General features: G+C 46.4%; 1 protein-coding gene across 1 annotated transcript in view; it reads right to left on the bottom strand.

The window, feature by feature from the left end:
- Nucleotides 1–12989, bottom strand: part of NUP160 (nucleoporin 160) — a 62241-nt gene that overhangs the window by 45691 nt on the left and 3561 nt on the right. Inside the window, exons 6-12 of the mRNA XM_019547375.1 lie at nt 11981–12095; nt 9633–9791; nt 7927–8004; nt 7262–7359; nt 5207–5291; nt 4051–4119; nt 2685–2768 (exon numbers count right to left, since the gene is read on the bottom strand). Coding sequence (XP_019402920.1) covers nt 2685–2768; nt 4051–4119; nt 5207–5291; nt 7262–7359; nt 7927–8004; nt 9633–9791; nt 11981–12095 — 688 coding nt within the window. The remainder of the gene's footprint in view (nt 1–2684; nt 2769–4050; nt 4120–5206; nt 5292–7261; nt 7360–7926; nt 8005–9632; nt 9792–11980; nt 12096–12989) is intronic.

The following is a 12989-nucleotide window of genomic DNA, read 5'->3' as shown; positions in this document are numbered from 1 at the left end:
AAACTGGATGCTTATCTTGCTGGGATCCTACGACCCCAGCTGTCTTCCTGCCCTTTGGACAGGGGGCTGGACTCGATGATCTCCCGAGGTCCCTTCCAGCCCTGATGTCTATGAAATCTATGAAGCATCTGGAAGAGGAAAGGTTGATCACAAGCAGCCAGCAACAATTTACTGAAGACAAACTGTGCCAAAAACACTTGATCTCCTTCTTCAACAAGATAACTTGGGTGGATGAAGGGAATGCAGTGGATATAGTGCAACTGGATTCAACAAGGCTTTTGAGAAGTCCCACACAAACTTATCATAAACAGATGGGGGACACATGAGGAAGATGAAACAACTCTAACGTGGATAAACAACTGGTTCAGTAGCCACAAGTAAAGGGTAATTATTAACAGATCCATGTCAAAATAGCAGGCTTCAAGTGGAGTTCCACAGAGATCTGTCTTGGGCCCAGTGCTACTTAACATGTTATTAAATTAAAAATTTGGATGTTGGAATAGAGAGCTTCCTGAGGAAGTCTCCAGATGACAAAACTGGGAAGGACTGTAGATACTGGAGGACAGGAGCACAAGTCAAAAGGATCATGATAGATTGGGAAGCTGGGCTAGAGCTAACAGAATGGAGCTGAATGCTCAGAAATGCAAGATGAGAAGAATAATCAAAAACACAAGATGGGTAAGAACTGGTAGGATGGCAGCACTAGAAAGAAGAATCTAGGAGCCTTGGTGGATCACAGACTCAGTACAAGTCCACAGCATTACACTGCTGCACAGAAGGCAAATGCAGTTTTGCACTGCATCAACAGAAGCATTAAGTGCAAGACATGAGAGGTGATAGTGCTTCTCTATTTAGCACTAGCTAAGCTTCACCTACAGTCGTGTGTGCACTTTTGGGCTCCATACTTAAAGACATGGTGAAATTGGAGAGGGCCCAAAGGAGAGCAACCAAAATGATAAAGGGCTTGGAAGGCAAACCATATGCTAAGGGGTTGAAAGAATCAGGCATGTTCAGCTTACAGAAAAGGTGCTTAAGAGGGGACAGGATAACAGTCCTCAGGTATCTGAAGGGCTACCATGAAGAAGAGGGAGAACAGCTTCTCTCTTGCTGTGAAGAGCAGGACATGGACAAATGGCTTGAAATTACAGCAAAGTAGGATAACAAGACAAACTTCTTGACCATTAGAACAGTGGAACAGATTGCCTAGGGAAGCTGTAGAATCTCTTCCACTGGAAGTTTACAGCAGGATGTTGAATAAGCCCTGGTCCGGGATGATCTACAAATAGCCATGCCTGGAGTGTTCTGTGGTCAGAAACAGACTTAAGAGACAACAAGAAGAGCAGATGAATATTAGAGAGGGCATTGCTCAGCAACAGCAGAATGAAGCAGAGCTCTATAACTGGTTTAGTTATGAAAGGTTAAAGAAGCTGGGATAAGATTATGCAGGGGAACTCTGGCTATCAGTTTAGAGGCTATGACATCTGGAGTTATGTTTACCATCCCAAGATGCAGAATAAAACTGAGGGTGTTCGGTTTTTCCCATGCTTCTGGAATTTTCTAGTTCCCACATGGAGCTAGGAAGGATCCTCCCCCCGCCCTATCCTGTTGCTGTCTGGGGGTTTTCGCCCTCCTCATAAGTACTGGATGCTAGGGTGTGTAAAAACCAAGGTTCCCAATTAGAGGATTTTGCCCCTCTGCTCAGGGTTAAACTGATCACCGCGTTTGGGATCAGATGGATGGTACCAGGTCCTCCCACAGGCCAGATCTGGACAATGGGCATGATCTGGCTGGGGCAGGTTCCACAGCTTGACACCGAAATGTATGCCGGGGGCAGGGTAGAGTAGTCCCAACCTGGACATGCAGGAGGGAAGCAACTTGTCCTGGTCTGGGTGCATAGGGTGGGGTACAGCAGGGAAGGGCAGCCCTGATCCAGATATGAGAGGTAGGGAAGAGTGGCCCTGATCCAGATGCAGGGAGGTAAGAAGAAAGGCACCCCGCCACCACCCCCCAAGCATCCTATTCACAGTCTGGATGCATAGTGGGGGAGGGTATTGAGCAACCCTGATCTGGGTGTGCAGGTGGCAGGAGGAATAGTCCAGCCCAATATGGACATGTGGGATGTTGGCATGGCCCTGATCCCACTGCATAGGCAATGGCCTAGATGAGGCTAGAGCCAGCCATGTGGAGCTACCACCACTCCCCATTGCTAAGTTTCTAATCCATGGGTTAACATTGTGAGCCAAAAGTTACAGCTCCATAGGTTAGAGGTTAAGCACTCCTGGTATAAACTGTGGGGGAATTTGCTTCCTCTGTAGCGGGGGGCATGGCCCTCTTTCCTCAGACTTCTTGAGTGCATTTTAACAGCCCTAGCCACAGCAGGACACTGAACACCCTTGTCCCTCTACTTTTACTGTAACAGGTTAGGGTGATTCGGCCAATATGCCTTGTAGTTGTACAACAGACTGATTGTGTAGTTTTACGAATAGGTTAAGACAAGAATTTACACGGGATGGTTTGAATACGGATGAACCTGCCTTGAAAAGATGGTTGGACTAAATGACCTCCAAAGGTCTTTCCCAGCCCTATGTTTCCATGGTTTGTGGATATAAATTTTTAATTCTATGCAAGACATTAGAGCTGCTACAATATCAGACATTTGATGAAAAGCTTAACAGAAACCTCACCTCGTTTTCCACAGCTAACGTAACCTCTTTTCTCAGTTCATCCCAGGAGAGATCCAAGATTCTCTCAGTTCCTCGAGAAAATATCTAGAAAAACAGATTACAGGACAGTTCTGTAATAGACAAACAGATCTGCATTGCAAGTTTACAGCAGCGCACAAAGACACACAACATATTCGCAAGCTCCACCCCACAGTGGCAATGTGTAGGGGGTCCACATGCACCCCCTAATGGCCACGCTCACCACTTAAGTGATGGGTGGGGGAAGGAGGGAACACTAGGGCCCCCACCCCACAAGTGCTGGCAGATAGCTGCACCCACTCCCAAAAGCAGCTGCAGCAATCGGCTGTCATGGGATTGTCCAGGGACCCCCCACCTGCTTGACTGCAGGATCACCTGCAGGGGGTGGGGGCACGTACCCCCCTGACTGAGGTGGCACCAGTCGCCCATGCTTCCCCCTCAGTTCAAAGCCTGACATGAAAACCCAGAAGAAAGAAACACAAATAAAGTGATGTCTTATGTTAACGGCCAGATGTGCAATCATTGAAGGCAAGCTGCTGTATAAGAAATTGCCAGCAAGGGTTTCCAGCAGGCCACTAAAAAACAGAAGTCACAGATTGCTCATTTGTGCCTGCAGAGAGGCTTCCACAAGGTTTCCTCTAACTTCAACTCTTACTTTTGTTCCCTGTTCCTGCCCATAGGTCTCTGAGAGACCATCCCCTGGATGGGAAAGCAAGACAGTTAAGTTATTGAACAAGAATAATAGTAAGGAAAATCTATAGTTTTTCATCAAAAAATTGTAGGTTTTGTCCACTGATCCCTGAAGTGTTCTCTGGAATTGACAGGATACATCTTCAAGCTATCACGGTGCAGACAGAAAAATACCACCAAGCTGAGTTTAGGATCACTTCTAATTTAGCCAAAGAATACCTGAGGGACAAGGGCCTTTCAACAAACAAGTCTGGGATCCCAATGTCTTCCTGTAATAACTACAAGATTTAGCTGGGGATATCAGACATAACTTAAGGATAGCTAAGCACTAGGGGGGGCTGTGGAACCTCACCCATCTGAAGATTTTAGGTGCCATGGACATAAATAATTGTCCAAGATGATTTAGAAGGGATCTAATCTTACTTTTATAAGACACTGTGGTGTATTTGTGTGGGCCCCAGTCCACTAGTTTAAGTGAGAGCAATCATTAGTATACGCCAATCATTAGTATATGCTGAGATCATATCACATACAAATTGGTGGTGCTCAGGTTGGTTGAGAGCTCCTTATATTCCAGGATTTTCAGCTGGCTGGTTCATGTACCTGGAGTGGCACAAAGTGGCTAGAAAAGAGGAAGAGTGAAAAATTCCTCACTAACCTGCAAAGCTTTAAGTACAGCAGCATTTGTGAACCGACCAGGCATGAAGAGGTACTCCAAATATGTTTCCTAGAAGAAAACAAGACAGCAATTTCAAGAACCATTTACTCAACAGCACAAAGAGGGCAATTTCTAATTAGTTTTTTATTCAAAGTTCCTAAATTCTAAACCTCGCCTGCAATTATTATTATTTCCTCCAGATCTACGTAGTTTATGTTGTCTCAAATCCAGCACGACACAGCTGGTTTATTCTCTCATAAAGGGGGATAACTAGACAAAGTAGCCAGAGATAGCTGTGGAGTTAATTCCTGTAAACTGTCAGCCTGAATGAAGAATGGAGATTTAACAGCAATGCGAGTTCCTCAATAATAGTCAAGCTTTTGGGTCTGCCTTAAACAGGATGCGGCTCCAATGACTCCCCTGGTCAGGCAGTTCAGGTCACATGCAAGGAGGACCTGCATCTTAGGACTGCCAAGTCTAACTTCTACTCTACTTCACAGGACATTGGAAGATCCCATTCCTTTGTCAGTCTCATTAAAATCCTCTCCTCCCAGCTCACTTGCTCTGGTATGTGAAGCTTGTTCCCTTTATTTTCCCCTTTCAGGAGACAACCATAACTTACCATACAAACACTGCATACTGAGTTCCAACTCACTGTCAGCACAGAACTGAGAAGTTTACCATTATAGATTTGTTACAGGTTTGTGGGCCACTCCCTTAAAGAACTTAACTAGATCCTCCTTCCTTCCCAAATCAGACTCAATATCTACATCTGCTCCAGCCTCTCTCAATTTGCTTCTTTGCAACTCCTGTCTTGAGAGCAGCCTTCCAACATCACTCCACCCAATTCATTTCACTCAGATACAATTTCCATCTTAAAAAAAAAAAAAATCCTCCCTTGCTTATAGCTTAAATTTCTCTTCCTCTTCACTCCGCACTTGGGCTGACAACCATTTGGCACATTCTATATCACTTGAATACTTATTAAAACTCATCTCACTTAATCCTGCGCTGCTTTAGGGCACAGTTTGTATAAAGGACAATAAACACATTAAAGTTATTCTGTGCAAACTGACCCGTCCCCAGTGGTCTTTCCATCTCTGTGCAGAAAGGAAGCCACAGTACTTCTGGCTGCTATTTTAAAGCCTACACTCACCCTTGGGTCCTGGTCATCTCGAATGGTCACTTCTTCTTCAGGTAAGGGCTGCGTATAAACTTGGTTCCACTGGCCTGCAACATTTCTGGTTGGGGGGAAGAAATTCAGGCAGGCATGTAAACATAATCCTCCGAAACAAGCAGCCTTCTGGAAGTAAGACTCAACCGAGAATTCAGCCTTCACATTTTCACAAGTGAAAAAGGATTTTAATGTCCCATCTGAAGCAGATGATCAAACAGGGGGGTGAGCAATTATTTGGGGCCCAAGGGCCACATGGAGTTTTGCTGAGCTGTCACAGGCCAGGTCAGCATCCCCCTCAACAGCTCACCAAAACTCCCTATGTGGAATGGGGCCGGGGTGGGCAGAGAGTGATGTCTGGAAGCAGAACAGGCAGATGAGGCCAGAAATCAGCAGGCAGGGTCACAGGGTAGTGACAGTGCAGAGCCAGGGCTGGGACAGAGCCATGATCTACTGCCTGCATGCCCATGACGGGCACCAGTTCAGGGTCGTACAGGGTGTGGATTATTACTCAGCCCCAGGCCTGATCCCACCTCTGTGCCTGGCCATGCACCCTGCTGCCTGGCTCCCAGCTGGTTTCCATGGAGACCCCAGGATCACTGGGCAGTGAAAGCACAGGGCCAGGACAGAGCCACTATACCCTACCTGCACATCCCTGCCCGCAGAACTGGGGTTCTACCCTGGCCCTACACTGCCACTATCCGCAATCCCGGGACCTCTATGGAGACCGGACAGGAGCCATGCAGGCAGAGCATGTGGCTGGGCAGATGGGATGGCTGCATCTGGGGCCAGGGCAATGCTGTGATCTGCTCCCTGCAAGCCACTACCTGTGAAATCCATGCGTGGAGGAGTATGCAAACAGGGGACTGGAGCTCTGCCCCAGGTCCAGCCCCACACACCTGTTTCACTTCTAGATGTTGCTCTCCACCCACCCACAGACCCATCCCAGCTGCCAGCCAAGCAACCTGCCTGTGCGGGTCCCACCCCCAGCAGCGGGTGCAGGGTGGAGAGGCCAGGGTGTCCAGGCAACAGGGTCAGGTTCAGCAGCTGAAAGGAATCACCGCCACCAGGGCTGCCAAGAAATGAAGTCTGGCCACCATGCTGCCCCAGCTCCACTGTGCGCCCAGGGGTGGCAGGACCACCACATGCCATGGTGCCCCCCACTCCTGGGCCAGGCAGGAATCAAATCTGCTGCAGACCAGACAAAAATCCCTTGGTGGGCCAGATCTGGCCCGCAGGCTTATGTTGCTCACCTCTGTGATAGAACAGTTTTAATTAATGTGACTAAGTGCTATTTTTTTTTTTTGTTTACTTGGCTATCTGATTAGTCCAGAAATGAGTCCTGCCACCTCTAGAATCTTAAAACAAGTGCAGCATTTTGTTATCTGGCTGTACTTTTGTATTGAGATCTTCATTCACAAGTGAATGCAGGTGGGTGGTGGTTTTTGAAATGTCACCCAATCAAAATGATAGATTTGTCTGTCTAAAGCAAAGCAGAACACTAGTAATACATTTTAGCCAGGCCTTTAAGTCAGTCCAAGAGGACTAGAAATACAAAACTTGTTCATTACCTGCATAAAGCGGGACAGGCAAATACCTTTAATTACTGGTACATTAAGTTATTTATCCAAAATGAACACATAAATATTTACAAAATTATAAAAGGAGCAGGCAGTGGAAAAAATAAGCTATTCAAGGCAGATTTTTACTATGCCTATCTCCATTTAAATTCTTTTTTTTTTTTGTGTACATGCTATTGCAGCTTTAGTTACCATAAAACAGAATTAAAAATGTAACATTTCCAAATGTTACAAGACAAGGAGTGATCAGATGGCATGCGCCCTAACATAGCCAGGAAGTCTGGTAACAAATTAACTACTCTGGAACAATCAAGGGCATGTAGAGGCAACTAAGAAAATATGAAAATGAACAAATTAAAATATAATTTTTAGCAGAAAGTTGGAGAAGAACAATCCTCCCAATTATAGTCCCAGCTGATTAAATCACTACCAGTCTTCATAAAACAGAGAAACTCACTGCTCAAAATTAATGTATTTCACAATGCTCTGATTCTCTTCATCATGCCACAAGGCCCAGATTTCAGCTGATGTTAGGGTAAAATCAACCAGCGTCTCCTAGGGGGAAAAAACCACACACACCACAGAAACTTGATTATATGCCAAAAACACAACAGCACAGCTATAGGCTCAAGTGTATATGCCAGAGAAACATCTGATAGTGTTATATGGTCAGCAGGAGAGCAAACTGCTAGCAAAATTATGTGCAGCAACACTCCAGATTCCGCTGCAGTGGCTGAGCTGTCTACAGGGAGAATTACTGTCTCTGCTGAGTGAAGCCAGGCTTCCATTGCCATCCAGCAGCCAGCATGAAGTACACGGACAGGCTTGTGCTTTCTGTTGGCTGTAACAACTCCTTTGCACAGCTCCTTTGATCAGCTGCTATTCTGCCAGTGCAACTGCTAAGTGAAGTCATTCACAGCTATCTTAAGTGTGTGAACATATTCACACTCTGGTAGCACAGCAGCTGCCACCTGTCACAAGAACTTCTGCAACAGAGGCAGATAAGTATAGACAAAGTCTTAGTATTCCTCCTGAGTCCAGGCCCCATTTAGAGACCTATACTCTTTTTGCTCTTTTCCCTATTAAGTCTGTGCCTCCAAAGAGAGATTGGCAGAAACTCACCTGTGAGGCAAATAGTGATGATATGTGGTCAAGACTATAGCGATTGTTCTCCGTGCTCACCAACTGGAAGACACAGAACTGCAGACACACAGACCAGTCACATCTTGATAAAAACTCACTTTAACTAAAATAAAGAGGCTATTGGGTAGAAAAGTTTTTTTCTGCTTTACTCAGGTTCTCATGCCATATGCATCCCTCCCAATGCTAAGATAATTTGTTTTTTAATCTTAGGAGTGAAGGCTACAAGTACCAACAAGTACACATGTAATGCATACCATATTAAAAAACTCTTTCACACAACCTGGGCCACAGAGGCTGCATGGCCACAGACATCTGCATTGCTCCATTCTGAAATTGCAGGCACTCTAGGTAACCAAAGGGACACAATTTACACAATTCTTAGCTAGGTGCAACTTATGCAGAGCCTGCAGAAACTGTTCATTTCCTCTGAGCCAGTGTACAGCACTGAGCATAGGGGGATCTGGAACCAAAAGCAGGGCCCTTCAGCAATACCACAATACATTAAATGAGGCAGAACAATGCACTCAGCCTGGGAACTGTCAATGGTAAGGTGACACAGGTAAACCAGGGGAGGGGCTGAAAGCAGCATGAGACCTGACAGTGCCTTCTTCAGATTGGGCCAAAGTCTGCCTTCATCTCTGAGTACTTCAAGAACAGTGGCAACAGAAATAAGTTCACTTCATGTAAAATGTATTTAAAATGACTAATATAATTAAAGTTTCACAGAGCAGGGGTTTGCAACTTTTTATTAAGGGCCAATTGTCCCTTATGATCCAGCACACACCAGAGGCAGCCAATCCCCAGCTAGTGCTCCAGCTGACACTTTTCCTTACAGGATGGCTACTCTCTTGTCCTCCACTGAAGCCATTACCCATCTCTGGATTCTTCTCATAGGCTGTAGGTTACCAACCTCTGCTTAAAGTGGACAGATAACATTGCCTATTTATTTCTATTTTTGTAAGGTATTTGAAATTTATGCTGCACACCCTCTACACCTCATTCCCCATTCACCAAGTAAGGCTGGGGAGCTCCAAAAGAACATATGAACACACATAAAGATACCAAACTGAATGCAGCAGGAGGTCTGGAATTAAGTGGGGGGGAGCTTGGCACTTTTACACTTAAGGCTGGCTTTACATTTCCCACTGTATTTGTTAAGAATCTCAGGTTCCTTTCATTTTTTTTAATCAGAAAGAACTTTCACTAATTTCCTAGGAGCCACCAAAATGTGAAACCAATGCACAGAACAACAGTGGCATTTTATAAGCATGTGGTATAAGACATCTGCAGCAAAGCTTGGCTCCAAACATTTAAGTCTCTACTAAAATGCAGCGAATGAAGTACGGCTTGCTTCTTATCTTAACAACAAATGCACAATGTAGTCCGATTTTGAAAGCTGGAAACAATTACCCACTAAACAATTACCACTAAAGCTTCCCTCTTGATGAACATGTGAAGTGATTTTAAACCCTTCACCATATTGACAAAAAAGTGTTTTTCCAAAGACTGTCTCCACATCAGAGACCAGATTTCTATACCCAACTCACTTCAGACACTCAAAAGGGCCTGCAAGAATTTGTTAAAATCTTGAAGTACATACTCCCTAATTCTACAAAGGCCATCACTGCTTTTTTTCCTTAAATCCTCACGCACTGTAAGTAAGGAAGTCTTGGGTTGTTCTATACCTGTCCTCGCTTTGGCGCGTGCATGTACACACCAAGATAAAGCCCAAGGGACTGGGAGAAGGCCAACCGTAGCCGGTGTCCAGTTCCAGCAGCAAGCCTCACATCCTTATTGACAGGCATGAACTCCAGCAGATCTGCTACCATGAGGCACGTTTGGTCCTGCCCAAAACAAATGAGAAGCATAAAGCAAGTTAGGGTTAGAGTTTTGATGGCGAACAATATCACAGAACACCTTGCCAACAACTACAGTGCAGATTCCCCACTCCCCCCGCTGATAAAGTGAACTGATAAAGATTTTCTTGTCCAATACCAATAGCCAATTATTTAAACCAGCCATATTGGCTGATACCGATCCAATAACCGATTTACAGGAAGGCAGCCAGGCAGCGTCACGAACAGCTCCCTCCAGGTAAGTCTGTGGAGGGGAAGGGGCAAGAGCAGATCAAGGCCCCCACGGTGAGGGATGGAGTGAGGCAGGGGCTGGGGGCACTGCCCAGTCAGGGCAGTGAATGAGACCCAAAGCCAGGGTGGGGAGCAGGACAGAGCCATGGGCAGCTTATCCAGGGTATCAGTGTCCCAGCGCTTAAAAACGGTGGTGGGGGCACTTGCACTAAAGCTCATTCGGCAAGCTTTAGTTCAAGCACCGCTATTGCCATTTTTAAGCATTGGAATGCTTTTACCTGAAGCTCAGCTGGGTGGGGCAAAGACAGATGTGGGCTGCTCACTGTGGGGTCGGGGCTCTCTGCCCTGCTGCCTTTGTTCTGGAGGCCCCCGCAGAGGCCATGTACCTTCTGCCCACCCAGCAGCAGGAGACAACTCGCTGCCCCCACTGTTGCTGGGCAGGCAGGGATATACAGCCAACACGGGGCCTCTGGGGCATAGGCAGCAGAGCAGAGGGCCCTGAGCCCACAACGAGCAGTCCACATCTGCCCCACGCACAAATCTGGGTGGACATATGCTCCCCCATGCCTCCCCCACAGGGTGCGCACAGTGGTGGGGAGCCACCCCTCCTCTGCACCTCTCCCCGTGCCCCTGGACAAGCCACCCACGGCTCCATCCCACACCCCACCCTTGCCGTGGGTCCCATTCACCACCCTGGCCCCATTCCCTCCCTCACTGTGGGTGCCTCATTCTGCCCCACCATGCCCCTTCCCTCCCCACACCCCTTGCCCTCCACAGACTTACCTGCAAGGTGCTGCTCTCCACACTGCCCAGCTGCATTCCTGGCCACATGCATGCTGCAGTTGTTGTGCATGCATGTGGCATCCAGGGGCCCCGGTCAGAAGGCATATAATATTTATCAGTGAACATTATTGGCTACACCAGCCAAAGAAAACTGATAATGTTAATTTTCCTTTCATTGGTGCCAATCCAATATGCAACCAATATATTGGTACACCTCTACTTTTTTCCCATCTAGACTGCCCTTCTCCAAGGAATTCTGGCTTCACCCCAAATTGGGAAAGCCTGCCTCAAATGCTTATTACATCTTTGATGCTCCTTGAACGCATCTGAGAGGAGCAAAGTTTTTTGAATGGGTTTCATCTGCTTTCTTCTGGAGAACCATGCATTGTACCACAAGTGTGCGCAGATCTGTACTCAGTGGCATATTGAAGAAAGTGATTGAGGTGACAAGTAGGGCTAGTACAAGTATCTGAAATATTCTTCAAGCAGTTCATTCAGTCTTCTCCATATCCTCTTATTCAGCACATGGTTTAGAAAGACCAGGAAAAAAGCACGTGCAATAAAACACTATTCTCCTCTATCACTCAGCTGGAATATGGTATTCAGAGCAAACTGATGCAGACCATGAGCTTTGAGTGCAACTCTTCTTGTCAAGAAGTTAACAAATTACATTATCCACCCTTGTTAGTCACCATCAGGGTTGAAAGGCTGAGGCACTTTCTTTACCCCTCCATGTGCTCCTATGCGCCACAGAAAAGCAATGCATAAACTCTCCAAACCCAATGCCATAAGCTTTTATTTTACAGGCAAGAATTTCTTAGGGTAGTATTTTTTATTGGATCACCTATGTAGTTGTGATAGACAAATTGACATGGCCCCTCAGGAAATTCTATGATGAACACAAGGCATTCTTCATAAGATAGTTTTAAGTCATGCAGTTTCCAAGGGGAATTAAGTCTTGACACTGAGCGTTTTTTGAAAAACTGATCAGTACTGGTAGGGTTGATACACTACTAGTTCAGTTCAGCTGTCTGAGAATTAATCCTCCACCAACCATCTAATCTTTGTATCTCATATTTATAACCCAAACCCTGGCTAGAGCATCACCCAGATGGAGTGTTACCAGCCATTAATCATATTAGAACTTGAACACGTTTATGTACCTTATAAGACCACATCCTCAGCTTATGATCCTGGCAGAGAGCGAAGAGAAAGGCATCATGCTCAAGGCAGTGAACAGACAGGCTGATGGGAAGGTCCGAAGGGCCATAGTCACCTCTTAAAAACAAAAAACAGAGTGATTAAAATAATTTAGTAAACTGTCTCTGAAATAGCTATACTAGTTTAAATTTACCCCTTTGGTTACGCAACAAAAACTTCCCTGTGTAGACAAGGCTTTAGAGCAGTGATTGGTAACCTTTTAAAACTGACTGGCCAAATGAGCACAGACTGCTCTGAAAATGGGTTGCTGCTCCTCTTACCAACACCATGCTTCCAACTTAGCTGCCACTTCCAACTCAGTCACTTCTGTCGACTTAGCACTACACTCTTGACCCAGCCATAGAATCATCGCCACTGCCCCACACCAAAGAAATGCTGTCACCAACTTAGCTTCATGGGCAGGATGGCATTACTTAGCAGGTTGGATGCAGCCTTAGAGCCATATGTTGCCAACCCTGCCTCAGTGCAATTTCCAAGCAAACAAACCAACATTAACAGTCCCGGCTGATAAGTCAAACATTCCTGTTAGCACCAGAGGTGCAGCAATGTGTCAGTCCAATATCAGATCGGCACCGATATAAAGAAAAAATGGCTGTAACGGAAATAAGCCCAACGCCGTCATTAATTTGACCAATAAATGCCCGTGTGTGCACGCGTGCAGCCACAGCGCAGCACGCAGGCAGCAAGGAGCACAGTCCAGCAGCTTGAAGAGCTGCGTGCAGCTGGTAAGTCCATTGTGGTGAAAGGGGAGGGGGGAGGGAAGGGAACCATGGCTTATCTGGGGGGGGTGTACCCCACAGATCTGCATGGAGCAGACAGGCTGCAGCTGGAAGCTGGAGCCAAGGCTGCGCCAGGCTCTTCCCAGCAGGGGTTGGGCTCAGGGTAGACAGCCACGGTGGTGAGAGGGGACTATGGGGGGCTGAAGCCACCCCAAATTTCACCATAACTCCC

Source organism: Crocodylus porosus, unplaced genomic scaffold, assembly GCF_001723895.1.
Source record: "Crocodylus porosus isolate Cpor-Errol unplaced genomic scaffold, CroPor_comp1, whole genome shotgun sequence".
Lineage (NCBI taxonomy): Eukaryota > Metazoa > Chordata > Crocodylia > Crocodylidae > Crocodylus > Crocodylus porosus.
The sequence above is the reverse complement of the archived record's forward strand: the minus strand, read 5'-3'. Positions and strand labels throughout refer to the sequence as shown.